Source organism: Podarcis melisellensis (genome assembly GCF_964234715.1).
Source record: "Podarcis melisellensis genome assembly, chromosome: 8".
NCBI classification, from domain to species: domain Eukaryota; kingdom Metazoa; phylum Chordata; class Lepidosauria; order Squamata; family Lacertidae; genus Podarcis; species Podarcis melisellensis.
Window position 1 is genome coordinate 37,823,119 of NC_138540.1, and position 27,156 is coordinate 37,850,274.

The following is a 27,156-nucleotide window of genomic DNA, read 5'->3' on the forward strand; positions in this document are numbered from 1 at the left end:
CAGCACTCTGGGAAGCTTCCAACATATACAAAAGCATAATAAAACAATACACATTTTAAAAACTTCTCTATACAGGATTGCCTTCAAATGGCTTGGGGATTGGATAACTCCATACCCTCCAACATTTCTCCAATGAAAATAGGGACATTCTGGGATCAAATTAGAAACCGAAACAGCTTCTCTAAATTAGGGCCATCCCTGGAAAATAGGGACACTTGGAGGGTCTGCTGCTGTCAGCTTATAGAGATCAAATTATTCTCTCTTTTCACATCTCTCCCTAGAATGGCAGCTTTGTCCTTTCTTTCACACACGTCTAGTTTGCTCCTTCCTGATAATGGTGATGGCAGCGGCTGTGAGATCTCTTCCACATCTCCTCCAACCATCAATGAGCGCTCTGGCCATCTTTGCTTCAAGAGAGAGAAAGTCACCAGAATATTATGGGCTAGCAACACCCTTTCATCAGCTCTGAGAAGAGGCTGGCCAACTGGTGCCGCAGGACAACTTACACTGATAGCTTGACTCATGGAAATCAAAAAGGAAACCACCAGCAATGTTTTTGAAGAAATAATGCTGTGCTTTTTCCTCAGTAAAAAATGACAGATTTGATTTACGGTAAGCTGGCGGCTGCCTGCTGAACATTTAGAACACACCCTTTTTTATCTGCCTACCTGGCATGCATATCTTGGAGCTTGCCCAGACATAACACAAATTATTGTTTGTAGTGTTAATGACACGCTTGTGGTCCTTTTAAATAATCTTCCACTTTGGTCTCGGTGTTCCATGGAGGAATCTATTAGCTTGGGAGTTGCAGAAGTGAATGGGGTTGCCTTGAGGTACAGCTTGTGCAACCCATGTCAAGGTAACCCAGGTTAGGTGGCACCATTAAGAATTATTATGAGTGCAGGAGTCAGTAAACAACTGTAGCTTCTCAGGATGCCATTCTCAGTCAGGATGGGTTGATGAAAACCTATTGCGAGTTTTATAGAAACCAGCATGACCTGACCACACTGTTGCCAGGATGACCTGGGTCAGCCCAACCTAGGGTGAACAAGGTTTTTATGTTATAATGCCATTGGTGCTTTCCAGTGGGTGTGGCAGAATTCCAAGCATTCTAGCCAATGACAAAGCTGCTTTTAATTGTACAAGCTTTCCATTAAATTGTCATTTGCCAGTTTCTGCGTTTCCACACATTCCAGTGTGGCAATCAATTTGAGGGCTAGTGATTTCGGGCTTGTAACTATTTCTGCTCAAAATACGTAGATCAAAAGATCCTCACCGAGGCTGCTGCTTCTGCCTCTTGCTTGGATTGGTTTATGGGTGATCTCACCCGATCAGAAACCATCTATTACGTACTGCTCAAATGACACAGCTGCATTCGCTGAATGAGTGGAGGGGAACTGGTATAGTATTTGCTGGCCTCGCTCTGAATACTCATACGTATAGAGAGTTGTTAATTGAATCAGAAAACCAATTAAAACTGAAAGAATTTAATGAAGTTAGAGAGAATGTAACAAATTGGTTGCAATATTTTCAGTTAAATGAAGTATTTAAGAAGGATAAAAAGATAGGATTACCATATGAAATTTCAACTTTTCAGAGAGAAATAATAGAAAATGATACGAAATTAATATAAAAAATGTACAATCTGTTGTACATGGGAAACGAAAGATGAAGAGGTTAAATCAGTTATGATTAAATGGGCAGAAGATGTGGGACACAATATCCAGATGGAGGAATGGGGAAAACTATGGGGAAAATGAGATAAAATTTGCAGCATGTGTGGCGATTAGGAAAACCATATGAAAATGATGTATAGATGTTATCTAAAGGTAAAGGTAAAGGGACCCCTGAACATTAGGTCCAGTCGTGACCGACTCTGGGGTTGCGGTGCTCATCTCGCTTTATTGGCCGAGGGAGCCAGCGTACAGCTTCCGGGTCATGTGGCCAGCATGACTAAGCCGCTTCTGGCGAACCAGAGCAGTGCACGGAAACACCATTTATCTTCCCTCCAGAGTGGTACCTATTTATCTACTTGCACTTTGACGTGCTTTCGAACTGCTAGGTTGGCAGGAGCAAGGACTGAGCAACGGTCGGGGGGATTCGAACCCCCAACCTTCTGATCAGCACGTCCTAGGCTCTGTGGTTTAACCCACAGTGCCACCCACGTCCCTAGATGGTATCTAATGCCAGTTAAATTAGCAAAAGCATAAAAAATAAAATAAATAACAAAAATGTACAAAACTAAGGAAAGCAAGTGTTGGAAATGTAAAACAATAGAAGGGACATTTTTCCATGTGTGATGGGATTGCAAAATCATAAAGAAATATTGGAAAATGATTTATAATGAATTGAAGAAGATGTTTAAAATAACCTTTGTTAAAGAACCAGAAGCTTACCTATAGGAGTGGACTTACCAAAATCACAAAAGAACTTATTTATGTATGCAACTACAGCTGCAAGGACATTATTAGCACAATATTGGAAAGAAGAAGGTGTCCCAACTAAAGAAGATTGGCAAGTTAAATTAATGGAACATGCTGAAATGGCAAAATTGACAATGAAGCTAAGAGGAAGAGACGACAACAAATTTAAGGAAGAATGGAAGATGTTTATTGCATATATACAGAAGCATTGTACACAGGTTAATACATTAGCAGGGTTTTAGGATTACTTGTAATTTTATATGAATGGATAATAAGTAATTTAAATGGTTCTCAAATTTTACAATGGACATGTGGTATGTTGATTAACAATGGAACCAAGGAAGGGACTAGGGAGAAGTCAATTTATTTTGTTTTTATTTTGTATTGTTTCTTAATTTTATTTTTGTTATATTTGGAAAATTAATAAAATGTTTTTAAAAAGGAGTTTCAGTTCAGCCTAACTCAAGAGAAAAAGGTATCAAAAATAGTAGATAAGAGGTGCAATGAACAGAATAGAGAGGGTTTCTGCCTTAAATCTAAACATTCTCCTCTTTTATCCATCCAATGTGTTTTTAACACATGAAATGCAAGATTCCCAACATTCACAAGGCAGCTAAATAGCCTGACACACAAATGACTAAGTCAGGCAGTATCTGCCTACAAGTTCTTGTTTGCTTTCTCTGCTGCTCTAAGAGCGCTGGGCATGTTTGAGGTGCTGAACATTTTCCTTATGCAAAAGTCATAAAACCAGAGAGGAGAATAGCAGAAGAAGAGCAGGTATTTGTAAGCATTCTTGCCTGGAGTGTATAAACCACATGGGCGCTCTGCCAATAATGCGTGTAAAACATCACAAAGCACGGGAGAGAGATCTGACGTGGAAAAACATTGCATGCCATTGAGAGCCATCTTCATCTTGAGGATGTATTCTTCGCCATAATCTTGCTTCACATCAGGCATGAGATTCTCAAGAAGGGTGCGTTCTGCCTTATTCCAGATCTCCGGAGTTCCCTGGATACCTGGAAGACAGAACAAAACACTGCTGAACATCTAGGCTTCATAATAGGACATCAGGTGTTCTGATGAAAATAAAATAACTAGAAAAAGAGGAATATGGGGTTCCTAAAGGAACTACCCCAGGTGACAGATTGGAACATATGCATGCTAGATTAGGGATGTAATCCGAATCCTGGTACCAGTTTGTTCCATGGACTCAGTGCCCATACCATTTTGCTTCAGTTCTCATTTTGCTATTTTTAATCATTCCCAAGCTGGTCCTTTAGCCTCTTGAAAATAATATTATTGCTTACATTTTTTTATGATGACAACTCAATGAGCTGGCAGTTGCCCACTGAAGTATATATCTTGCCTCAGGGTTACTGTCTGTTCAAGTGACAATGAGGAGGTGATGGACACACACATAAAAAATGGAGTTGCCGCCCTTTTGTCATTTTTGAATGCATATTATATTTTTGCATGTATTAATAAGCATAAACTGGATGGTAGGAAAAATGACCATTTATTATAATGTCATAATGATCAATGTTCTTATAAAAATATCTGCATACATCTCACATTTTGATGCACACAAAATACAAATAAAGCTCATTTTTTGGTTACAGTAATAAATTCCACATTAAGATGTAGGACAATGACAGCCCTTTTTGTGTGTGTTTGGCAAAGTCATGGTGGACAGAAAGGTGAGAGAAATGTTAACGATAAAACAATGGATGTTAATGGTGGTTAATGGCTAAGCTAATTGCCTCAACAGTAAATCAATGAGGCCCAAACTGAAGCAAATACTCATTTCAGCAGTGCCCAGTTAGCAGACAGTGAAGATGATGAGAGTAGCTGACTAAATCATATAGGAACAAATGTCCTATTCTAAAAAAAATTAAGAAACACAAACACCAGTATTGGTGAAATCTGCAGAAAGTCACTGCGATTAAGGTTCTTCATGGAATGCCCTTTTAAATGTGTTGTGGGAGGGGAAGGAGTATTGGTTTTCTTATGTATAAATGAGTATATTTATATAATGATTTCTATATATTGTACTTGTATGTTGTGAACCACCCCATCTGTGGATAAAGGGCAGTATACTACTGCTGCTGCTGCTGCTGCTGCTGCTGCTGCTGCTGCTGCTTTGCAAAGAGAGAAGACAAGTGTGCTATGGGCCTGTTTGATGCTCTGTCTGCCTAGAGTGAATTCCACCACTTTCCCTATTCTAGTTCTAATCTCTGAGCGAAATAGATACTGTCCAATCTCCCCCTTGAGATTAGGAAAGTCAGCTGATACAGGGCAAGACTTATTTGTGATATGGACAGATATTCAGCCATTCACAAGAGCCACCAAGGAACAAATGAACCAACTGAAAAAAGCCACAATGACACACAAATCCATGGCGACTGTGCTTCAGAAATGAATGAACATCTTTTCAATCCATATTATTCTCTCTCTTTCTCTTTCTCTCTCTCTCTCTGTGTGTGTGTGTGGTCTCGGGAGTTCCCTGGATAGTTGAAGACTAGTTCACTTATTTATAAATGCTATTATACAAATTTTGTCTGGGAAAGTGATGGCATGCTTGGACTTGATGTGTGCTGGTTTAATTATCCTCTGAGTCATGCACACCGGTTCCAATTTGCCACCTCAAGACAAATGCTTCAAAAAGATAATGTGGAATGAAAAGATCTATTTCAGGCAGGACGCAACCATGATAGATCATCCGGCTAACCACATTTCCTTTTGCACATTTTAGTTCACAGGCTATTCAAAGACATCATACCTTGGCAATAAACCTTCTCAAACAAATTACCATATTTTTCGCTCTTTTTCCCTCCTAAAAAGTAAGGGGAAATGTGTGTGCGTTATGATGGGACAATGAGCTACTTGTGCGTAAAAGGGTTGGTCCCTCAGAGTTTGCTCAGCATAGCAAAGCTCTGCCTTGAGCGGAGCCCTTTGACATGGCTCCGTCAGTCGCTTGTAGAATCCGACAGTGGGCGCCTGCGGAAACGCTTCCAGCATAAAAGCTGCTTAACGGAAACACGTCTCCTGGATTCCCTGCGTGACAGTTTCCGGCGAGGGGTGGGGGTTCCTAAAGGGGGCCTTGATACCTCTCCGCTGTTTTCACTGGAAGTGTCCCAGAGCCTCTCCTCCGATTCCCTTCCCCTTGGAGCTCCTGCTCCCCCCCTACTGGTTCCCTCTTCTGCTGCAGAGTCTCTCCTATTCTCCTGGAGCCCTACCGCCACCTGTTCTTCCGATGGCAATTTCCTGACATGCGTCTTATGGAGCGAATGCAGACTGCACGGCTATCCCAGAAGCCAGAACAGCTAGAGGGAGCGCTCCCTCTAGCTGTTCTAGCTTCTGGCTTAGCCGTGCGAAGCCTCCGCAGGGCAAGGGGCCCTTCATGTATGCATCCCAGGCTCTGGTCAGCTCTCCTTTTAAAGAGCTGCGTGGAGCGTGTGTGCGGCTCTTGGGGGCTTTTCCACGAGGGAGAAAGGCAGCCCATCAGTGACGGGCTGCCCTTCTCCCTCCTTGGGGAAAAGCCTGCAAGCACCGCACACACGTTCCTCGCGGTTCGTGAATGGGACAGCTGACCAGAGCGTGGGATGCATACAGGCTCTGCTCAGCGCTCCCTTTAAAGAATTTCCCCCCCTTGCATTCCCCCTCTAAAAACTAGGTGTGTCTTATGGAGCGAAAAATATGGTAGCTGCCTGGTTAGAATCTAATAAGCCCAAGTTGTTTTGGGGTGTCTTCCCTTGACCTCTAGGAAACTGGCATTTATACAAGAAGATAACCCTTTGAGGCCAGCCACCTCTGTGGAAGGGGAAATAAAAGTCTGCCCCTTTTGAGGATGATTTAGAAGTATTGCCCTATACAACCTATCACTAAGACTCCACCTGGGACCCTAAATAGCGAAGTACAGGCTTTGCACATTCCTGTGGGTGACACTGGTGTTTCTGTGCCATTCATGGTTTTGGCTGACTCCAAGGAGGTTCTCCCCCCCCCCCATCGTGAGCTAGATAACCAGGTGAAGTACCAGCAACTTACATGTCTTGAAGCCTGATGGATGAAGGACAGATACTTTAATGCCCCATTTGGAGAGCTCTTGCCTCATGACTCCAGAAAACATGGATAGGGCTGCTTTGGATGCACCGTAGGCAGCAAGGCCTGGCATGGGGATACCTCCTATGGGAGCAATAAAAACAGTCTCCTGAGACTGAAGGATTATCGCATAGCTCAACATTAGTTATAGCCTGCATGGAAATTCATATTCATTTTCGTGTACATTGCTCCTAATATACACATTTCTGTACCCAATTGTGCCCAACATATGCATTATTTACAAGCAATTTCACACTAAAATAATATGTTGCTACACATTTATAAAAATACACATCCTTTGGTTGGAGAGCTGCAGGGCAAAATTTAGGGGTTGTAAAGGCTAGATAGTCTTCACTTTGTCTCTTGGTTTGGGAGGTGTGAAAAGAGGATGGTGAACTTGATAAGCCTTTGGTCGGCTCCAGCAGTTATTTTTTTGGAATGGAGAATGTCTCCAAATTTTAATTCAGAAAGCTGTACCTTTGATTGTTGAAGCTCTCAATGTACTTGCTTGAATGCACACCAGCAGGAAGGCAATAACTCTTCTCTAATTACCTGATTGAAAATTTTCCAAAGAAGCAAGATAGATGGAACGATAAGTGTTTCTGCTTTATTAGCGGTTTTTGTTCTCAGGAGATACGTGCTAAATCCAAGTTATCTCCCTTTAGCTTGCTTAGCTACGGTAATTCCAATACTGAGGTCAGATTGACTTCGTTAAACCTCATTGCTATGTACTCCAGTGAGCAGGGACTGCGTATAATGGAACAAAAGGGCAGTGACAAGAATGCACAGAAGGGTAAAGTAAAGCCCTGTTTCTCCTGCAACAGTGACTGTTGTTGCAATTGACACAGATGGAATTGGTGTTGCACAATGGCTATGGTATGGGGAGATGCATGGTCACTGCCAATCCAATCCACGTGTCCCCAGCAATACGTAGTTGACATGAAACCATTGCATTAAGATTTTCCCTAGGGATGGGTTTGCTCTGTTCCCTTCAATTTATTGTTCTAGTCTACTCTGTTCTGCATCACACTCCACCCAAATTCTGGTTTAACTGGGAGATGCTCATATTAATGAAAATAAGATTAAGATGCATTATGTTATGGGAAATTACAAAAATGTGTACATTTTGCAAAATTGCATACAAACGTATGTGTATTATGAGAAATTTGCCCTAACATATTGATGAATTTTCATGGGGGCTTTTTAAAATGATGTGATCTGTTATGGAAATGTGGAGAACTGATTTTAAGGCTGGAAAAATCAGAAGCTGAAAGAGACCTACAGTGGCATATTCATTCATGTCTAATGAAAACTTACACTCATAAAACACTGCAAAAAGGCCAATCTCAGTGTCACTCAATCAACATTCTTTTTTCTTTGTGTTTTAAGGTTATAGCCCTTGTGCACTGATAGATCACCAATCTTGATAAGGGCTTTTTTTCCCCAGCCGGCACTCACCAGAACTCTGTTCCAGCTCCTCTCAGGTTGGCGCCATTGCCATTATAAGAGAGCAAGGAGGCGTGCATGGTAGGTTCCGGCACCAACTTTTCTAGAAATATAACACTGATCTGGATGCATCTGTACAAACAGTTTGCTTGTTGCTGCAGCAATAACAATTAATACACATAACTTTTGTTTTTCAATTTTGCCTGATATTCACATTTTTTTGCAAGCCGTTTCTCCAAATATAAACACATCTTTGTATGTTATTTCCATTAAATTATGCATTTCCCCCGATTTTCTCTAATATGCACTTGGTGGCAAAATTTGGAGAAGCACAGTTTTCAGGGATAGCTGTATTTCTGTTGATGTATTCATCTGGAAATACATCTTCTGGAAAAATGAGGCAGGTTTCCATTATAATGCAAACCCAACTACATTTTTCATGATCTCTACAAGTACACACATACAACAGGAAGTTAGTCAGTGAGTTTGTGCATATTTTGGTTGCATATTTATCAGCTTGTTGTTCCAAATGCTCTTCAGTTGGCTGTTTTCTCATTTTGCAAAACTGAAAGTGATGCTGACACTTTTGACAAACCGGATTTTTTCACCTGCTGAAATTGATGAATACATACGCCATTTGGCTCAGCAATTGGACTCCTGCCATTGCTGGAGATGGAGCCTAAAGCAACAGACAGGAGGCAAAGGAACATTTTTAACAAGTTTCCAATTGCCTCGCTTTACCCTGTCTTCATCAATCCCGACTGTCAGGAAGGAAACCTTGTAGTCTGAAGAGATTTAAACACAAATTTCCTTGGCTCGCGGACAACAGTGCCTCGAGCAAGTCATGTTTCCATTATTTCAAATGTTTAACAGGCCCCCAAAGAGAAGTGAGATTTCTAAAAGATGCATAATGCGCTGTTCCCTATTATGTAGGAACACATCTCATAATGTTATCTTCTTATGGCTCTGAAATAGGGTCCATTTTTAAGTAATATGTTTGGAAAAATTGCTACATTGTCTTTATTAGAACTGTCAAAAAATTAAAGCTAAGGACAATTAATGTCTTTAACAGTATGCACCAGGGGTACAGAAGCTCTGACCTGTGCAAAGGTAGATCTAGGGGAGCGTGAATGCAATTGTACCGGGTGCAGAGCTTATGGGGCACCGCAGGGGATGCAGGAACTATGACATCCAACAGAAGGCGAGAGGCTTACATATATAAATAGGAACTGCCAAAAACATAGAAAAAACACTATCATACTTTTTGAGAATTCTAAGGAAAAACCATCTTCCGCAGAAACTGCTGCTTGCCTTCTATCACTGTGCCATTGAGAGCGTGCTCACTTATGGCTTATGTGTGTGGTACAGAAGCTGTACTACCCAGGACAGGATGGCGTTGTGCAGAGTTGTTAAGGCAGCAGAGAGCATTGTTGGCTGCCCGCTCTCCACCTTAGAGCAGATTTATGCCACAAGGTGCCATAGGAAGGCACTGGACATAGTAAAAGATCCATCGCATCCTGGTCACTGTCTCTTCGAGCTCCTGCCATCGGGACGGAGATACAGGACGATGAAGACAATAACGAGCCGTCTTAAGAACAGCTTCTTCTCCAGAGCGATCTCGGCCCTGAATGGGAAGCCTGGACTTTGAAAGTCATCTAATCTTCCTTGCTGTACTATACTGTATTGTTTTAATTAGTGTTTTTATGGACCAGTCAAGTAATTTCGTTGTCCCCGAGAGGGGGCAATGACAATAAAGATATTATTATTATTATTATTATTATTATTATTATTATTATTATTATTAAAAAAGTTGTTAGACCTAAAACTATATACAGTGGTACCTCAGGTTAAGTACTTAATTCATTCCGGAGGTCCATTCTTAATCTGAAACTTTTCGTAACCTGAAGAACTACTTTAGCTAATGGGGCCTCCTGCTGCCACCGTGCCGCCGGAGCATGATTTCTGTTCTCATCCTGAAGCAAAGTTCTTAACCTGAAGCACTATTTCTGGGTTAGCGGAGTCTTTAACCTGAAGCGTATGTAACATGAAGCATATGTAACCTGAGGTACCACTGCACATATACAAACTCTATTAAAACCACACAAATAATTCCAATAAAAATAGCCTGGCACCAGCCCTTTCATGATAGGCAGTCAGTTCCCCAAAGCCTGTTGGAACAAAAAAAAATTAGCTGGAACAAGAAGAGAGTCAGTCGAGCTTCTCTCAGGAGGGAGTGCCAAACTCTGCGAGAAGTAAAACAATCACACTATTAATATTAATCATCATCATCACACTAGTCATATGAAAGAAGATGTAAGTTAGATGAATTGGCCTTTGCTGCTACCTTTGTGTGGTAGAACATTATGTTGTCCGATCATAGCTATGCTAAAACCTCAGATTTCTCAGTTGTTTTTCTATGGGGAGCGTGGAAGCCATCTTTCTCCTCTTGGTGGGGGGAAAGGAAGTTGAGCCCTGTGTTTGAGTCTAACCATGAAGGCTGTGGTCTCCATCCCAGCAACCACCACTTCCAGCCTAGACAGTTATATGGAAGCCTGCCCTAGTGTGCTCTGTCCTAACTTCCATCCATTCAATCTTGACTTGCACATTGTTGTTACTGTTTTTGCAGGAGTGGAGTTTTCAACTGGGAATCCTCCCACACTGGGCATCTGCGACAGGAATAAAGACAGCAGGATGGTGAGCAGAGAACAGCCAGCCTAGAATAGCAAGCCTGTAAATATATGAATGGCATGAACATATTTTGTTTGACTCACCTGCCATGCTTGAAATGTTAATAAGCCTTCCTTTGGACTTGCGGAGCAATGGCAAGAAAGCTTTTGACACTTCAACGGGACCGAAGAAATTGACATCCATGCACTGCTTGTAAGATTGCATAGGGAGCAGCTCGCCATCTCCCGGGAGACCCAGGACCCCAGCATTGTTGATGACACCCCAGAGATCTGGCAAGGAAGAAGGAAACAAGGCTATACAAATCTGACAATTTCAGCTGCTCTCACTTTCTCATTTTTTCCATTCTTCGGTTCAGCACCTTTGTTCGAGATTTTTCTAAAAAAAAAAGTCATCATGAGAATTCATCAGGATTTTAATTCAAATTTCTCATAATATACAAATTTTTGCACACATTTCTGCCTAATATATACATTTTTTTGCAACACAATTTCCAGTAATGCAATGCATTTTTTTGCAAAGAGGTTTAACTAATACATGACTTTTATGCCTATTGTACCCTACTGTATACATTATTATATACATTAGTTGGCTTACATGGCTGGAGACCTACATTGAAAAACGGAAAAATGCAAATTTCAAAAGATGGCTGTGGTACCATTTGCATGTTGGTTTGGAAAGTGCCAAGCAACTAATGTCTATAAAATACATTAGTGGAAAGTCTCCATAAAACACAAAAAATTAATGAGAATACCATACAAGAATCCAGGGATATTTTGTTCAGCTGGAGTTCAGCTCTGGCAACTCTTAGGTGGGTGCCATTGCCATTCTAAGAGAACAAGAGAAAAGTTCATGGTGAGCTGTGGCACCTCTTTTTTCTAGAAAAACAGCACTGAATACAGGTATATGGCTTTGCAAAAATGTGTATATCAGGCAGAATTGCATACCAGGATGTGTATATAGTGAACAATTTGCACTAAAATACTTGTAAATTTCCATGAAGACTTAAAAAAAAAGAGAAACCAAAATGAACTGATCAATCCATCCCTCATGCTGAATTGTCTTCAAATATGCAGCAGATATATGTGCTAATTAACAGCAGCCTTTGACCCAAAGATGTTGAAGTGTCAGTATCTGAGAACATCTTGACATATAGCAATCCATTTGATAGTTGATTTGACAACATCTGACTGCAGACGAGAGGAAGCAACAGGCAGCTGGTATCATTATTTAATTTCTATGCTGCTCAATGCTAAAATAGGTTTTTGCATGGTTTACGTTGAAATAGACTTCTGTGCGGTTTACAACGTATAACAACTCCTTGCACAGACTTTAAAATACAAGCATCCATTATTAAAGTACAGTGGTACCTCGGGTTAAGAGCTTAATTCATTCTGGAGGTCCGTTCTTAACCTGAAACTGTTCTTAACCTGAGGTACCACTTTAGCTAATGGGGCCTCCCGCTGCCGCCGCACGATTTCTGTTCTCATCCTGAAGCAAAGTTCTTAACCCGAGGTACTATTTCTGGGTTAGCAGAGTCTGTAACCTGAAGCGTCTGTAACCCGAGGTACCACTGTATTACTAATTACTGTGTTGCTTTTATAGGATTCTTTTATTGTTAATTTTAATTGAGGACACTTTTTATGTTTTAGTGGGACTGTTTCATGGTGCATTCTCATAATGGATGCTTGTATTTTAAAGTCTGTGCAAGGGGCTTTTATGTATTTTATATAATACGCAATGCATTTGTGTGTGTAATTTTCATGAATCTATGTATTTTTATGGACACTTTAGCCCAGCACATGCTTTTTTGTGTGTACATTACATGGCTGCAGAAATACAGTATACTGCAAAGTGCAGAAGAAAGGTAAATTTCAAAGGCTGGCTGTGCTTTGGTTACATATTGTGAATTATGTTGGCTCAGCTTTCAGATAATAATAAGAGCCTACTGGACCAAGTCAATGGCCTACATAGTCCAGCATCCGTTTCTCACAGTGGCCAACCAGATGCCTCTGGGAAAGGAGAAAGCAGGATCTGAGCACAAGAGCAGCCCTCTCCCCTCCTGCCGTTTCCAGCAATTGGTATTCAGAACCATTGCAGAAAATAGCCATCGCTGATAGCCATCAAGAGCGCTCTTCTCCATGAATTTGTTGAATTCTCTTTTAAAGCCATCTAGGTTGGTGGCCCTCACTGCCTCCTGTGCTGAAAAAGTACTTTCTTTTATCTGCCATCAATCTTCCAACATTCAGCTTCATTGTATGTTCACGTATTCCAAATGCAAGCAGCATCTAATTTCTGCACCAAGTGGCATGTCAGATTTCGATACTGAAATAGGAGTGTTGGAATCCTGAGGCCTAGATCAACCAAGACAACATTTGAAACTTTGCAAAACGTCATTTCAGATCACAAGCAACACCCACGAGGACTGTGTACACTCCCTTCACAGAACATACCTGCACCTTGCAACTTCCTTCTTACTTCAAGGTACGCTTCCTTAATCTGAACCGAATTGGTGATGTCTAGTTGCAGAACAAAAAGTCTATCCGAGCAGGACTGCCTCAGTTTTTCTGCACCAGGCCCTCTCTCATTCAGAACGGTGGCAAACACGGTGAATCCTAAACTGTCAAGGTACTTCGCCAATGCATGTCCAATGCCACTATCGCTTCCTGTAAAAGATTACTTCTTTTATTTATTTATTTATGCTACTCATGGCCTTCACTTATAACCATCACAATTCTCAAAGCAGGATGCAATTATTAAAATAAACACAATCAATAAAGGAACAAAACTGCAAACTAAGCCACAAGCTAAATATTTGAGCTGGCAATAGTACAGCACTCATTTATGTTTCCAACACAGCAGACAACGAGGCTGTATTTGTGTGTGAGAGAGAGTGAGTAAGAGAGCAAGCAAGCAAGCAAGCAAGCGCAGTGGAGGTATAAGAAACCTTTTTCATGCCAAGACCTGCTTTCTGTCATGGGGAATGCCCTAGGAGATGCATGCCAAAGGTAGGTGGGGCTAGGGGGAAAATAAGACTGCATTCCAGCCATGCAAAAGCCAATGGTTTCTACACACACAACTTCACACTCATTTCTCCATGCTGCATCCATTCAAGACACAGAAAAGAAAGTACCTTCATGCAGTGCATGATTAAACAATGGAACTCACTCCTGCAGGAGGTAGTGAAAGCTGCCAACTGGGATGTCACTAGAAGGCTATTAGACAAACTCAGGGAGGATAAGGCTATCAAAAACTCATAGCCACAATGGCTACGTTCTACCTCCACTATGAGGAGATCACAGATGGGCAGAGTGCACTTACACTCATGTCCTGCTTGAGGGCATCATTACACTTCAAATGCAGACTTTTCCCCATTCAGGGCTATGCTATGCTAACATTACTATTGCTTAGCATTTTTTTAACACAACACTTTCTGCATTTCTTCACCATTGCTTATGCATCCCTGTGTGACTTGTTTTCAGATTGCTCTGGCCACCAAAGAAGGTACACTGTGCTCAGATGGTATCTGGGAGTCATTCTTTGCATACAGAAAAGGAACAATAAGGCGTAGCTGAGAGCTGATATCTCTAAAATTATGGGAATGTTGATTTGATCGGTACAGGGAGTTGTGTGCTGGTGAACACCCATATTGTTCTGACTTATAGTAATACTATTGTTCTGCACTTAAGTGAATGCTCAGTCAGGAAGCTGGTTAGTCTCTTCTGATTCCTGGATCCAGCAAGGGTTAAAATCTAACTGAGGAACCCATTCTTGAATTAGCCAGGCAAAGGCCATAACCTCTAAGGGGTTCTAAGTGCTTATCGAATATTTGGTTGCCCTGGAATGAGGAACAGTGGAGACTAGAATTGCCATCTTTGGTGGGGCAAAATATGGGACAGGTTGGTCAAAATAAAGGGGTGGGGGGCACATATACTTTCAAGGACACCAAATCCTCCCACCTTTTGTGGAGGGTGGGCTTCCCTGCATTCGGCCTCTGGTGCTGCTATTCCCCTTGACTCATGTAGATGGGCAGGGGGCAGGGGTAGATGGCTGGCTTCCATGGGTGACGAGTCACAGCTCCAGCCCCTTGCCCAGAGGAGAAGGGGGAAGGAGTAGTTGTCAGGTCAGGGCGGTGGAAGGGGCCAAGCGGCGGTGGACCTGCACAATGCTAGACCGGTGGGAGGCAGCTGAGGAATAGCACCAGCGAAAGGGAACGAAGGAGGGGACATGGGAGGGACAGGAAGTCATTCCCTCTCCCTGATGCAGTCTTGAGTAAAATCCTTCCACTGAACTTGGAATTAGCTTTAGGGGGAAATTCCCTGTTGGTCTCAGTGAGAGATTTCCTTCCAAATGCAAACTCCAGCTTCAGAAAGAGATGTTCCTGAAGGCTGCAACAGGGGAAGAAAATGGTTAAATCTACCCTCTATGCTCAGGTGGGAGAATTTAAATTTGCAAAGTGGTGTTGGTGGGGGGAGGATATGGGCCTGAAGTTATTTTGGGGGCGGGGTGGGGGTCAGGAACTCAATGTAAATGACAAATGAATGAGGCACTTTAATAATGATGGGAGGGGGGGTTAAAACGAATAAAAATGTGCAGATATCATCTTGTAAAGCATGAGTAATCTAGAGGGTGGCTTAGATCAGTTTTTAAGCCTATATCTTCTGAATAAACCACTTGTTCTCATTCTCCCTGCTTGTCCCTTCTTGTATTGCATCTGCTTCAACACAGCACAGATCTTGGCTGGGACAATTACGATGGGAACACAGACTGCAGATGTGATTCTATCACTTGCTTGCCTAATTTGGTACACTTAGACTGAGGAGCGTCTCTCTGGTCCTCTCCAACAATCTGCTTTACAGTTGTTGGTGACTCAGTGCCAACCTTTTAAATGAAGAAAGAGAGAGGTTTTTTTCCTGCATCTAACACTCAAAGATGAGCCAGGTGTTGCTGAAACACAGTGTGCCTCAAGCTTCCAGCATAATGCAGAAAACAGGCATGCAAGAGCTCGTAAGTGAACATTGTGTTCTGTCTGCTGGTGTTCCTTGTGAATGACCCTTATTTATTTATTTTAGAAACCATTGATGGATTTTCCTTCTCTTTCCTCTCCCTCCCACCTCCCTGGGACCAATGAATAGCAGTGTCCTTTCCTTAACAAGACACCCCACAGGCAAATAAGTAATCTGAATCTGGGTGCATAGCGTTTTGTCATTGGAAGCAGTTTTGCCACAATCCATCAAGTCTGATGCACCATTTAAAGATCTGTGTCAAAAATGAAATTGTGCTTTTCCCCACTCTAAGGCTTTGCTTCATCCAAATTTGCAAAAAGTAAACCTAGGTTCTCTGTTAGCTACAGAACCACCAGCTCATTTTGAATAAAAAGCCCAAGGAGAAATTCCCCAACTCCGCCATCTTAACTCAATTCACAGTTCAGACCTCCAGTAATTCTCATGCTGCCTTGATGAATGCTTACTTAAGGAGTGAGAACATACACAGTTCTGTGCTGCTAAGAAGGTACAAATTTCATATGGCTCCTGATTGCAGCAAACGGCCTGATATTTCTGCACCTGAAAGGCCCCCTGCCTGGAAAAGGATGGAGCAGAGAAATGGATGCTAATAAATAAAAGGGTGCAAGCCTTGGGGATGAAAGAGAGTCAGAACTGTGCTAATTCAGAGATGACTGAAAATGTAAAAAATTCTCTCAAGAGCTAATGAAAGCCAAAGTTCTTCCTTCTCCTTACCTGTGATGAGTACTGCTTTGTGGTCCACAGGGAGCAGGGCTTGATCGGATGTGTAAATGCAGAAGAGGAAGCACATCAGCGAGAACAAACTCAAGCCCAGGTAACTTCTCAGCGTGGCGAAACACAGGACTCCTGAAGCAAGGAGCAAGAGGAGACCCCAGGAAAAGGGGGTTGCCTTCTCCATACAGTTCTTTTTGGCTCGGTAAAGGATCGTCCCTCCGTAGAGCACCACTGCACCCATGTAGATCAACAGGGAGCTGTCAGCTTCAGAGTGGTGCATGGCAGTGGTCGCAGGCAGAAGACAGACAGGACTGCAACACCCAGGCACAGCAGAATAGGACAAAAAGAAAACGACCCCCTAGCAGTCTTCAGAATGCATGCATTGCTATAAGGGGCTGTATCTTCTGTGCGAAGAGGATGAAGGGAGGAGGGGTCAGCTGCAGATGGGGTTGCGAAAGATCTTTAGGGATTTCAAGCAAGGAAGTTGCAAGAGCAACTGTCTCCTGAATGTATGTACATACATACATACAGATAAGCGTGGGGTGGCTTATCTGAGCTGCTTGACAAATAGGGCAAAACCCTATGACATTTCCTCTCACCTTTCATTTTTCTTTGTAATCTTATTCCAAGAAGACTCCACCTTCTAAGGGACACACAGCTTGGGTAATGATTGACAGAGGCAGGAGGATAAGAGTGAACATGAAGCAGCACACCCCAAGGCATTTGACAGCTCTTACATCATTTGCAGGCTTACAGGTATCACTCTTAAGAGGAAAAGTGGGGGTGGGGAGTGATGGGTGCATCATTAGTTTAGAGAGTTTCTGTGCTGTCCTTTGATGCTCACCTCTCAGCTCTGCTTATTTCACAAATGCAAGAAAGGATGGATTTCACAAATGCAAGAAAGGAAGGGTCTCCACATTTTTTTGCAGCAATTTTGATATATATTTTTTTGTTAATCCTCATGAAAAAAAATGTCATTTGTTTGGTGTGCCTTTCTCCCCAACATGCACATTTCTGAATGCATGTTATCCAAACTTTTGCAAGAATTTTCTCTAATATAATGCACTTCTATAAGTTGTTTTTTTCTTTAATGTATGCAATCTTATGTACATTTCTGGTACACACTGGCTGGCTGGAGAACTGCACTGCAAAATTTGGTGAATTTTGAAGGAGAAAGATTTCACATATTGGTTCAAAAAATGTGAATTAGATGGTTTCCCATTAAAATACAAAAAAGCAACAACCCTGGATTTATCCACTATCCTTAATGCAGAGCTGTATCCTACTGAATTCTATGCAGAGTAGTCCCACTGAAATCAATGGAACTATATTAGGCATGCCCAGTAATTGCAATGGGTCTGAGGAAAACTATAACTGTATCTAACCTACAGTGTCTGCTCCTCTACCAACTGGTTCTTAGCTGCTGCAATGCTGCTTAATTAGCACGGACTGAAATCCTTCAAAGCAAGAGTGTTGTTCCTGCAGTCTTCCAGTTGTTGGCCTATGGTCAGGGGATGATGGGAATTGTAGTAATATAAGAGGTAAGGGGCCTCAGGTTCCTGATACCAGGCTATACTTACTGGAGTGGCTCTCTGGGGGAAGGAATGGGGAAACTTTGACATTCCAGGTGCTGCTGAACTATAACTCCCATCAGCCGTAGTAAGCATGGCCAACAATCAGGAGTGATGGGAGTTCTTGTTCAGGAACATCTGATGGGCCAACATTTTCCCATACCTGCTCTCAGGTTTTAGACAAGATTACTTCCCAGTCCTACCTGGAGATGTTGGGACCATGGCGGCTGGAGCTTATACAAGTTGTAGCCCAAAACATCTGGCGAGCACCATGTTGGCTATCCCTGCATTAATATAGGATATATGAATATTACACTGTAGCAGTCAAAAATTAGTGTGCAAGCTAAACCTGCCCTTTCTCCCTGCCTTTAAATTTTAGTTATTAGATTCGTATCCCACCTTTTCCATTAAGGAGCTCAAAGTGGCATACGCTGTTCTCTCCCACTCTCAACATCTCTTCTTGGTTAAGGCCAAGAAACGGTGACCAGCCCAATGTCAGCCAGTGAGTTTCATGGCTGAGTGAAGATTTGAACCTAGGTCTCCCAGGTCCTAGTCTAGTTCTCTGGCCATTACACCACACTGGATCTCAGTGTTCCCAAGACCATCAGGATCACTGATGGTGATGACTTCCCCTATGCCTGCCTTAATGAATAAACTCAAGCCTGTGGGTGTTTGCTGATTATTGGGAATGAGGTCAGGAGGTCTGGCTCTTCTCCTAGACATCCACACACTGATCATGGGCTTATAAGAAACATCTGCAATGGAGCAGTAGTGGAGAAAAAGGACAGAGAGACACCCTCCCCTGTTCTATCATATTACTAAAATCCAATGGAGCCATCCAATAAAGCTGAATGGGGGGATATTCAAGACAGACAAAATGAAGTATCTCTTCACACAGGCTATACTCACACCATACATTTAAACAGTCTTGGCTCCCCACAAAGAATTCTGGGAAGTGCAGTTTTTAAGGGTTTTGAGAGTTATTAGGAGGCCTCTATTCCCCTCCCAGAGCTACAGTTCCCAAAGTTCACTGGGAAGGGGGATTGGTTGTTGAAACCACTCTGAGAACCAGTTGTCTGTCTTATTTACAACCAGTCAGGTGCTGGGTGTGCCTGGCATTGGTTCTGGCGCCATCTGCCTGCCTTGTGCCCTACCAGTCTCAGTGTTCACCAGCCAACACTGAAGACAATATTTTGTTCACTTGCAGCTGCTGTTCTCTGGGGTTTCTTATAGATATCTTTCCCAGCCTTACCTGAAGATGCCAAGGATGAAACCTGAGATGGTCTGCATCCTCCAGCCCTAAAGATCCAGAGGCTTCTCTCCTTCTGGAAAGCAGATCCCCAGGTAAGCACAGTTGCAGAGACTTCAGATGACACAAATAAAGCTCTCACAGCTTTGTTCTGGTGGCAGAGAAGAGGAGACAAAGGGCACTTTCCCATGTTTTTGGTCTTTGACTGTGAACATCTTTGTTCTGTTTCTGTGCGTCAGCATTCGGTTTACCTATTTAAATGACACAGACGAGTTTACAAGAAAGCAACAGTCCGTTCAGGGAACAATGAAGACAAAAGCTCTTGACGTCTCCATTTCTCAAGCTTTTGAAATGGGAAGTAACTGTAGCAGAGAAATAGCTGGAATAATACCTCCAGAGCACAGTTCCTGCTTTTCTGGGGCTATAAAAAGAGAACAAACTTTGGGGCTGTGGTAGAAACTCCTCCAAAAGCTCAGGCAGAAACTAGTAGCCTTGGAATCAGTCCAAAGGCGTCACCAATAGCTCTAATTATCAACTATAATATGAAAATATGGCATAGGGGTGGAAATGCAGAGCCATATTGATACACAAGGTTGAGTATTAGTGAGCTCAGGAACAGAATGGATGAGTCTTGGCCAATTTCAATATCTCTCAATTTCTTCCATTCCTCAGCATTTTAGTGGACATTTCCCCATATCTATCTATCATATATCTATCTATATCTATCTATCTATCTATCTATCTATCCATCCATCTATCTATCTATCTATCTATCTATCTATCATCTATCATCTATCTATCTATCTATCTATCTATCTATCTATCATCTATCATCTATCTATCTATCATCTATATCTATCTATCATCTATCTATCTATCTATCTATCTATCTATCTATCTATCTATCATCTATCTATCTATCATCTATGCAAGCAATTTACCCTAATATAATATTTTTGTTTACTATTTTCACAAATGTATGCCTCTTTTGAAGGCAGGAGGGCCTGGCGTGTTCTGGTCCATGGGGTCACGAAGAGTTGGACATGACTAAACAACTAAACAACAACAATAACTCTTTTATATACACTTTCCACAAGATACAAGTTTTTGTTTTGTTTTTTTGCTTGTAGACAACCATTGTGGAATTTAGAGAAATGTCTATTTTGAAGGATAACTGTAGGTTGGTTGTTTCAGTAAATTCAGTTTTGGTTTCAGTTCATAAGTTTATTGTTCTATCTGAAGGCTATGACATACTTGTAGCAATAGTATTAATAAAAAAATACAGAACATGCATCCATTATTTAAGCCACCACCCATGATGTAACAGTGAGGAGATGCCAGAGACACCAACAAGCTTAAACCTAACTTGATTTCAAATTAAACCTCCAAATAACCACAACTTACTGCGGATTTACCTATCTCCTTTTTCCTGCCCCCTCCCCATCCCATGCTTTTTGAAGCCTGTGCATAGAGGACCACTCTCTGTGTTACAATGCTATTATTGTCAAAGAAACCAAACCACCTCTGTGTACCTGTTTGCTTGTGAGAACATAGGTTTCAGAAAGCCATCTCTTGGGACTCTATATAAGGGGCAGGCTAACAGATATGAGTGATGCCTTCCACCTGAGGTTGACCACAAATACAAAGTCAGTCTGTGTATGGGCACTTGATCCAGCAGGCATCTGACACTGATCAGAAAGTATGGAGTGGCATCCTTTAATTATCTTGTCCACAAGGCTAGAAGTGGACTGCATAACAGGATCATAATATCTGATCTCCTGCCCCACCCTACCCTAATGAAGAGAAAAGGATGGAAATTAGGCAAATGTTAACACAAATGGTTTAAGACATGCAAACTGACAAAACGTAAAGTTGGAAAGATCCCCATATAATATATAAATGAAAAAATCCACTTGGCAATCAGAAGTGTTTTGGGTCAAAAAAGTTCCTTGTAACTTTTGTACCACCAGTGCATATAAAGCTTCTTTTTCCACTCTAACAAACTTGACTAACTTTGAGATTGTTGAACTGGCTCTCCAGCAAATCCACTAGACAGAATGTCTCTTGTAAGATTATTGCTTGTCATTTGCAGTTTAATTATACTGTCTATAAAATAATACGCTGCCTAAAACATGCTTTTAACTGATGAGCTTTGTACCTTAGTGGTTACAGGGAACCTTACAAGTGCTCTGTAACCATGATAAGTCTGTATTATAGGTACAATAGGCCATACTGGAGCTCCTGAAAGCCCCTGTACGTTCTGAAGCAAAATTTTGGCAGAGGCCTTTCCTTGGGACACAACATATAGCAGAACTGGCTCTTGGCTCAGTTTTCTTCCTGCAGTACTGTGAGAAATGACATCTTTTTCCTAGTTTACACCAAGTGCATCTAATTCCACCTGCCAACTATTGGGAGGTATGATCTTATTCTCTGCCAAAATTAGGGCAGAAGCAGCCTCGGGGCCTACAATACCGAGTTATTTGACAGTGAAACATTTTCTACTCCATTCTAGCGCTGCATGAAGGGTTGTTTAGCAATTCCTCCTGGGCTTGCGTCAGGCTGGCTCAGAAAATAGCACAAGCTGTTTCTGAGCTTTGGAAATGGCTCGGCTAATTTCACGCACTTATTTGACTTCAGAAGTAACCTACTGTCACCCTTTGGCAACACCCCCCTCCCGGTCTCTCCCTGTCCCCCACCTCTTTGAATTAGCTTTCCAGGCGAATTTTTCCATGGGTGGTGGGGGCAGCAGTGGCACTCTAGAGATCTTCCAGGTTAATTTTTTATTTTTTTAAAAAGAAGATTGGTGGTCACCCATTGAGGTTCTCTGGCATGTTACATCAGCCTCATATTTTGAAGGTCGTGAGTTTGAGATTCACACAGGGCAAGCAAGGTTTTTGGGACGAGCCATAGCTCATGGTCTAGAGCATCTGCTTTGTATTCAGGAGATCCCAGGTCCAATCCCTGCCATCTAGATCTAGGAGAGAGCGCTGACTGAAATCCTGGAGAGTCCCTGCCAGCCAGGATTGACAAAACTGAGTAAGATGGACCAGTGCTCCAACTTAGGATAAGACATTCAATCTGTTCATCATTCAAGGAGCTCAGAGTGGCAGAAAAGGCTCTCCATCCCATCAGGTATCCTCACAACCACTTTGTGAGGTGGGTTAAGCTGAGAGGAGGAGAGAGGGACCAGCTGAAGGTCCAACCTAGTGATACAGGAAATTTGAACTTGGGTCTGTCCCCACTCCTGCTCTGACATTCTAACCATGGGGCTCCCTTTCCATCCTCCTCGTCATAATCATCATCCTCCTCCCCTTTCTCATTAAAAGATTATATACAGCCCTTCATACAAAGATCACAGGGCAGTTTACAGTGGAAAGTTGTTGGATGTCCAGCTCCCATCAGGCTTTTATCCTTTCCCTGGGGAGCTTTCTCTTGCATTTGTTAGCCAGGTGATTTCTTTCCTTTTTTGATCTCTCCCAAAATCCTCTTTGAGAGAGGCCTCCAAAGACATGAAGAAAACTCTTTCATGTTTCAAAGGGAGGATCTTTACTCCACAGATTAATAGATTGCATTTCCTTCAGATGACCGTGGGCACATGTTCTGGATTCATTTAGCAAGATTCATTTAGCAACAATCGCTATCTGCCTGAAATATGGACGAAGGGAGGAGAAGGGGAAGTAAGGATGAGCGTGATATTGATAATTGGAGCTGAGGCTGGCCAGAACATCTTCCACTTTGTTCCTGTTTTCCACAGTCAATGCAAAAATAAGTGTAGGGACCTTCATACGTGTTACTAGTGAGACCAAAGTCCTTAATTTGCCTCTATAGGAAAGAGCGTTGTGACCAGATATGGCTGGAGGCTGAAAACCGTTTGGAAAATACACCGGCAGAAAGCCAGTGAATGAATCTTATTTGGATGAAGTATAGGTTAATTTCACAACAGATCATGATTCCTGTATGTACTTACTTTGATTCTTATTTTTGCTTTGTTGCACGTGCATTAGTACGTGTGTGTACATGTGCTAAGTCTGATTGCCCAAAGAGCAATAAACTATTTTAGATGGTAGTCTGAAAGATGATGCATGGAACATGCAATCCTGAAAACATTAGGAAGAACTTTCTTGTGGTAAGAGCTGTTTGACAGTGGAATGGACTGTCTTGGAAGATGGAAGACTCTCCTTCGCTTGATGTTTTTAAACAGAGGTTGGATGGCCATCTGTCATGTATGATCTAGTTGAGATTCCTGCATTTCAGGGGGTGGATTAGATGATCCTTCAGGTACCTTCCAACTTTACAATTCTATGACTAACCATCTTTTGGCAAACCTCTGCAGCACCACTCCAGGCAGCAGGGTGAAGCTTCACAACCTTCCTGCTCTACCAGCCACCTATAGGTGTTGTGCCTAATAGGTTATCTTTAATAACTATATTGTTGTTGCTGTTATTATTGTTGTTGTTATTATTATTAAGTATCCTTGCAAAGCATGTGTGAAAGTCTCATGTGACTGAAAGTTCTTGAATAAATCAATTTAATGAATACATTTGTAAACTGGAACCAATGCCTTCCTTGCTGTACATCGCCAACCTCAGGTTGCATTTGTGAGACATTAGTCCACCAAAAATACTACCAGCACCTTGGTTAAAGTATACTAAAGTTCACTTAGTTGTGATTCTTGCATTGCAGGGGTTGGACTTGATCACCCTTTGGATAACTTCCAATTCTACAGTTTTATGATTCTCCATTCCCAGCTGTCCTAATTATAAAACATCATAGTTTAGTTGAAGAACACAGTAGACGCAATCTACAGCGGAATTCCAAAGTACAGGCTCCTAGCATCTAGGAAAGATATGTATGTTGTCCAGGAAACAGGATCCAAGCAGGGACATCCAAACAGAAGATTAAGCCACTTCTGGATTGCTGCCTGGCTTCATTGCATATGGACAAATTCAGGCATGCAGAATGAAAGTGGACTTAGCACTTTTATGCAACACACCTACTTCCCCAAAAACCCAGGATGATTTGTGGCGATGATGAAGTGCTCCATAAAGTGTGGGATAACAATTGTTTGAACTTCCCTGCAAACAAATGAATGCTCAGTAAACAGTGAATGTAATATAACCTCCCAACAAGAGTTGTGCAAAACAGAACAGGATGCATGCTCACTAAACAGGTCACCTTTTAATAACCTTGGTTCACGAACAAATTGTGGATATATTTTTTTTAAAAAAGAAAAATAGTCAGGTCCAAGTCTCACACAGAAATAAAAAGAAGTATTGAGGAGAAAGTAAACTATAAATTGTGTACTTAAAGACTTTCGTTGTGTACTTATACTTTCAAAAGTCTTTTGACAAAGTACCTCACCAAAGACTCCTAGGAAAGCTTTGCAGTCACCAAAAAATAGGGAAGCTCATCTTATGGACGAGTAACTGGTTAAGGAACAGAAAGCAGAGAGCAGGTCTAAATGACAGTTCTCCCAATGGAGGGATGTAGAAGAGCCCCACCCCCCACCCCACCGGGGTGGCATTGGGACCTGTGCTTTTTAACTTCTTCACAAATGACTTGGAATTAGGAGTGAGCGGGCAAGCTTGCTGGTGAAACCAAATTACCGTATTTTTTGCTCTATAGGCCGCACTTTTTCCCTCCTAAAAAGTAAGAGGAAATGTGCTGCGCAGCGATCCCTCTTGCTGTTCTGGCCTAGCCGCGTGAAGCCTCTTCAGGGCAGGGGGAGCCTTCATCTCGCTGCCCTGAAGAGGCTTCACATGGCTATCCCAGAAGCCAGAACAGCAAGAGGGATCGCTACGCAGCAATCCCTCTTGCTGTTCTGGCTCCTGGGATTCAGAATTTTTTTTTTCTTGTTTTCCTCCCTCCTCTAAAAACTAGGCACGTCTTATGGTCTGATGTGTCTTATAGAGCGAAAAATATGGCATTCAAGCTGGTTAACACAAAAAGGGATTATGAAGAGATCCAAAATGATCTATTCAGTTGGAAAAGGCTCAGAAAGGGACATTATAAATTAACAAGGGGGGTAGAGCAACTTCCCCTATGAGTAAAGTTTACAACATTTGGAGCTTTTTAGTTTTGGGGGCAGGGAGGAAGAGAAACAAGGGATGTGATAGAGATATATAAGATTCCGCTCTCAGAGCAACAATTCCCAGAATGCTTCAATCTCTTCCCAGGAAACTCTGATAACTGTAGTTCTGGGAGGAGAATAGGGGTTTCCTAACAACTCTCAACACCCTTAACAAACCACAGCTGCCAGAATTCCTTGGGGGAAGCCATGACTGTTTGAAGTGGTATCATAGCGCTTTAAATGCACAATGTGAATGTGGCCCTTGACCTACACCCCAGAATTCAATAGTCTCACCATCCAGGTTATGTATGCACCTGATCTTGCTGAAGAGAGCTTTGAAACTATGACCCTTCCCAGTTCAGATTCTTTAAAATAGCCACCAGATGTTCCAACCAAAGCTCTAGACGTTTACCTCACCTCTCCGTGTCCTGTGTCTATTTAGATTGCAAACCCCTGGATGGGTTTGCACTCCCCGTGAAGGAGCAGGTCCACAGTTTGGGGCTTCTGAAATCCAGCTCTGGCCCTGGAGGCTCAGGTAACCTCAGTGGCTAAAAGTGCCTTTTGCCAGCTGTGGCTGCTTCTATAGTTATGGCCATTTCTGGACCATGAGAGCTTGGTCACAGTAGTTCATGCACTAGATGCTTCAAGATTGGAGTACTATTTTATTGCGGTTTAAACATTCTATAGGTTTTCAGTTATGGTTGTAACATTTTTAATGATTTTGTTTGTAAACTGCTTTGTGGGGGTTTTCCTACAATCCAGTGGTATAGAAATTTTACTGAATAAACAAACAAACACGGGCAAAGTGTCTCTAATTGCTGCTCTCTTTGTTCCACTGTCCATCAGTTCCTTTTTCCACATTCCCACTCCAGCCTTACTGCAAGCCTAACCACAATTTTCTGTTCTGGCACAGTCAGCATCTCACTGTTAAGTGTATAATGCTGCTGCCCCAATCTCTGAGTGATGAGAGAATTCAGGGTTTCCAGGCTCTTACCCAGGTTTAGTTTCCTTGGAATGGTCCGTGGATACTATAGAGTCTTTAGGATATATGGTTTTATGTACAGTTATACAACCTAAGCATAAGATGTAGGGGCTCACAGCATTAACACCCCAACAGATCTTGCTTCTCCTTTAGTCACAACTTTAGATCCAGCATAGAACAAACATGTCTATGTGTCTCCAGCTTCCAGCTGCTTCCAGCTCAGTTCTCACATGCTCTGGTTATTGTTTTCCTAACTAGCAGCCAGTTAAGGGGAAGACCCACCCATTTGTTCTATGGTACAGAGAAACTTCTTTGGTTATGCTGATGGTGGTGCTTACCGTAACTAAACAGCCAAAACTGATGCTTAGATAAAGGGACTGGTTTGGCAAGCTTGCTCTAATACCTTCTACCCCTGCAGATACAGGATCCCAAGAACTGGAAGGGACTCAGGGCATCATCCAGATTAATACCACCACCCCAACCTACAATACAAATTTGACAGAAGCCCGCGTTTCATGCAAGAGAAAAGAAAAGGACATAATTTGTGAGTCTAAAGTTCTCCGACACTGGATATCTCTCTGGACCAGTCTAGCCAGGCTCTTCTTGTGTTCTGACCCACAAAGAGTTAAACATTGCTCAATGTATAGATCAAAGACATTTATCAGCCTTAACAAATTCTTTCCATATGGAGTAGAGACTATGCATACAGGAACCTGGCAGGGTAACAATCAAGATAAATGATAATAATTATAATCCATCCTTAAGCGATCAAAGAAGATTATCTTTGACCAAAGGATTCCTGGCAGGATGACATGATGCATTTCCCGTAAGCTGAGCAGAGAGGAAAGTGTGGAAATATATATCAGACAGGAGATCTATTAGCTGCTTTTAATG

The 27,156-nt window shown here is 42.1% G+C and overlaps 1 protein-coding gene across 2 annotated transcripts; it reads right to left on the reverse strand.

Annotated features, from left to right (window-relative positions):
- Positions 1-2,587: 2,587 nt before the first annotated feature.
- HSD17B2 (hydroxysteroid 17-beta dehydrogenase 2) lies at positions 2,588-17,025 on the reverse strand. 2 transcript variants are annotated; one of them, XM_081924098.1, is made up of 5 exons: positions 16,391-17,015; positions 13,106-13,318; positions 10,739-10,924; positions 6,468-6,605; positions 2,588-3,439 (listed from the first exon to the last, which is right to left on the reverse strand). In XM_081924098.1, the coding sequence occupies exons 1-5, from the start codon at positions 16,668-16,670 to the stop codon at positions 3,081-3,083; spliced, it is 1,176 nt and encodes a 391-aa protein (XP_081780224.1). In that variant the 5' UTR covers positions 16,671-17,015; the 3' UTR covers positions 2,588-3,080. The 2 variants fall into 2 exon arrangements, with proteins under 2 accessions (XP_081780224.1, XP_081780225.1); XM_081924099.1 differs by lacking the exon at positions 13,106-13,318 and having other exon boundaries at positions 16,391-17,025.
- Between the last annotated feature and the right edge of the window lie 10,131 nt (positions 17,026-27,156).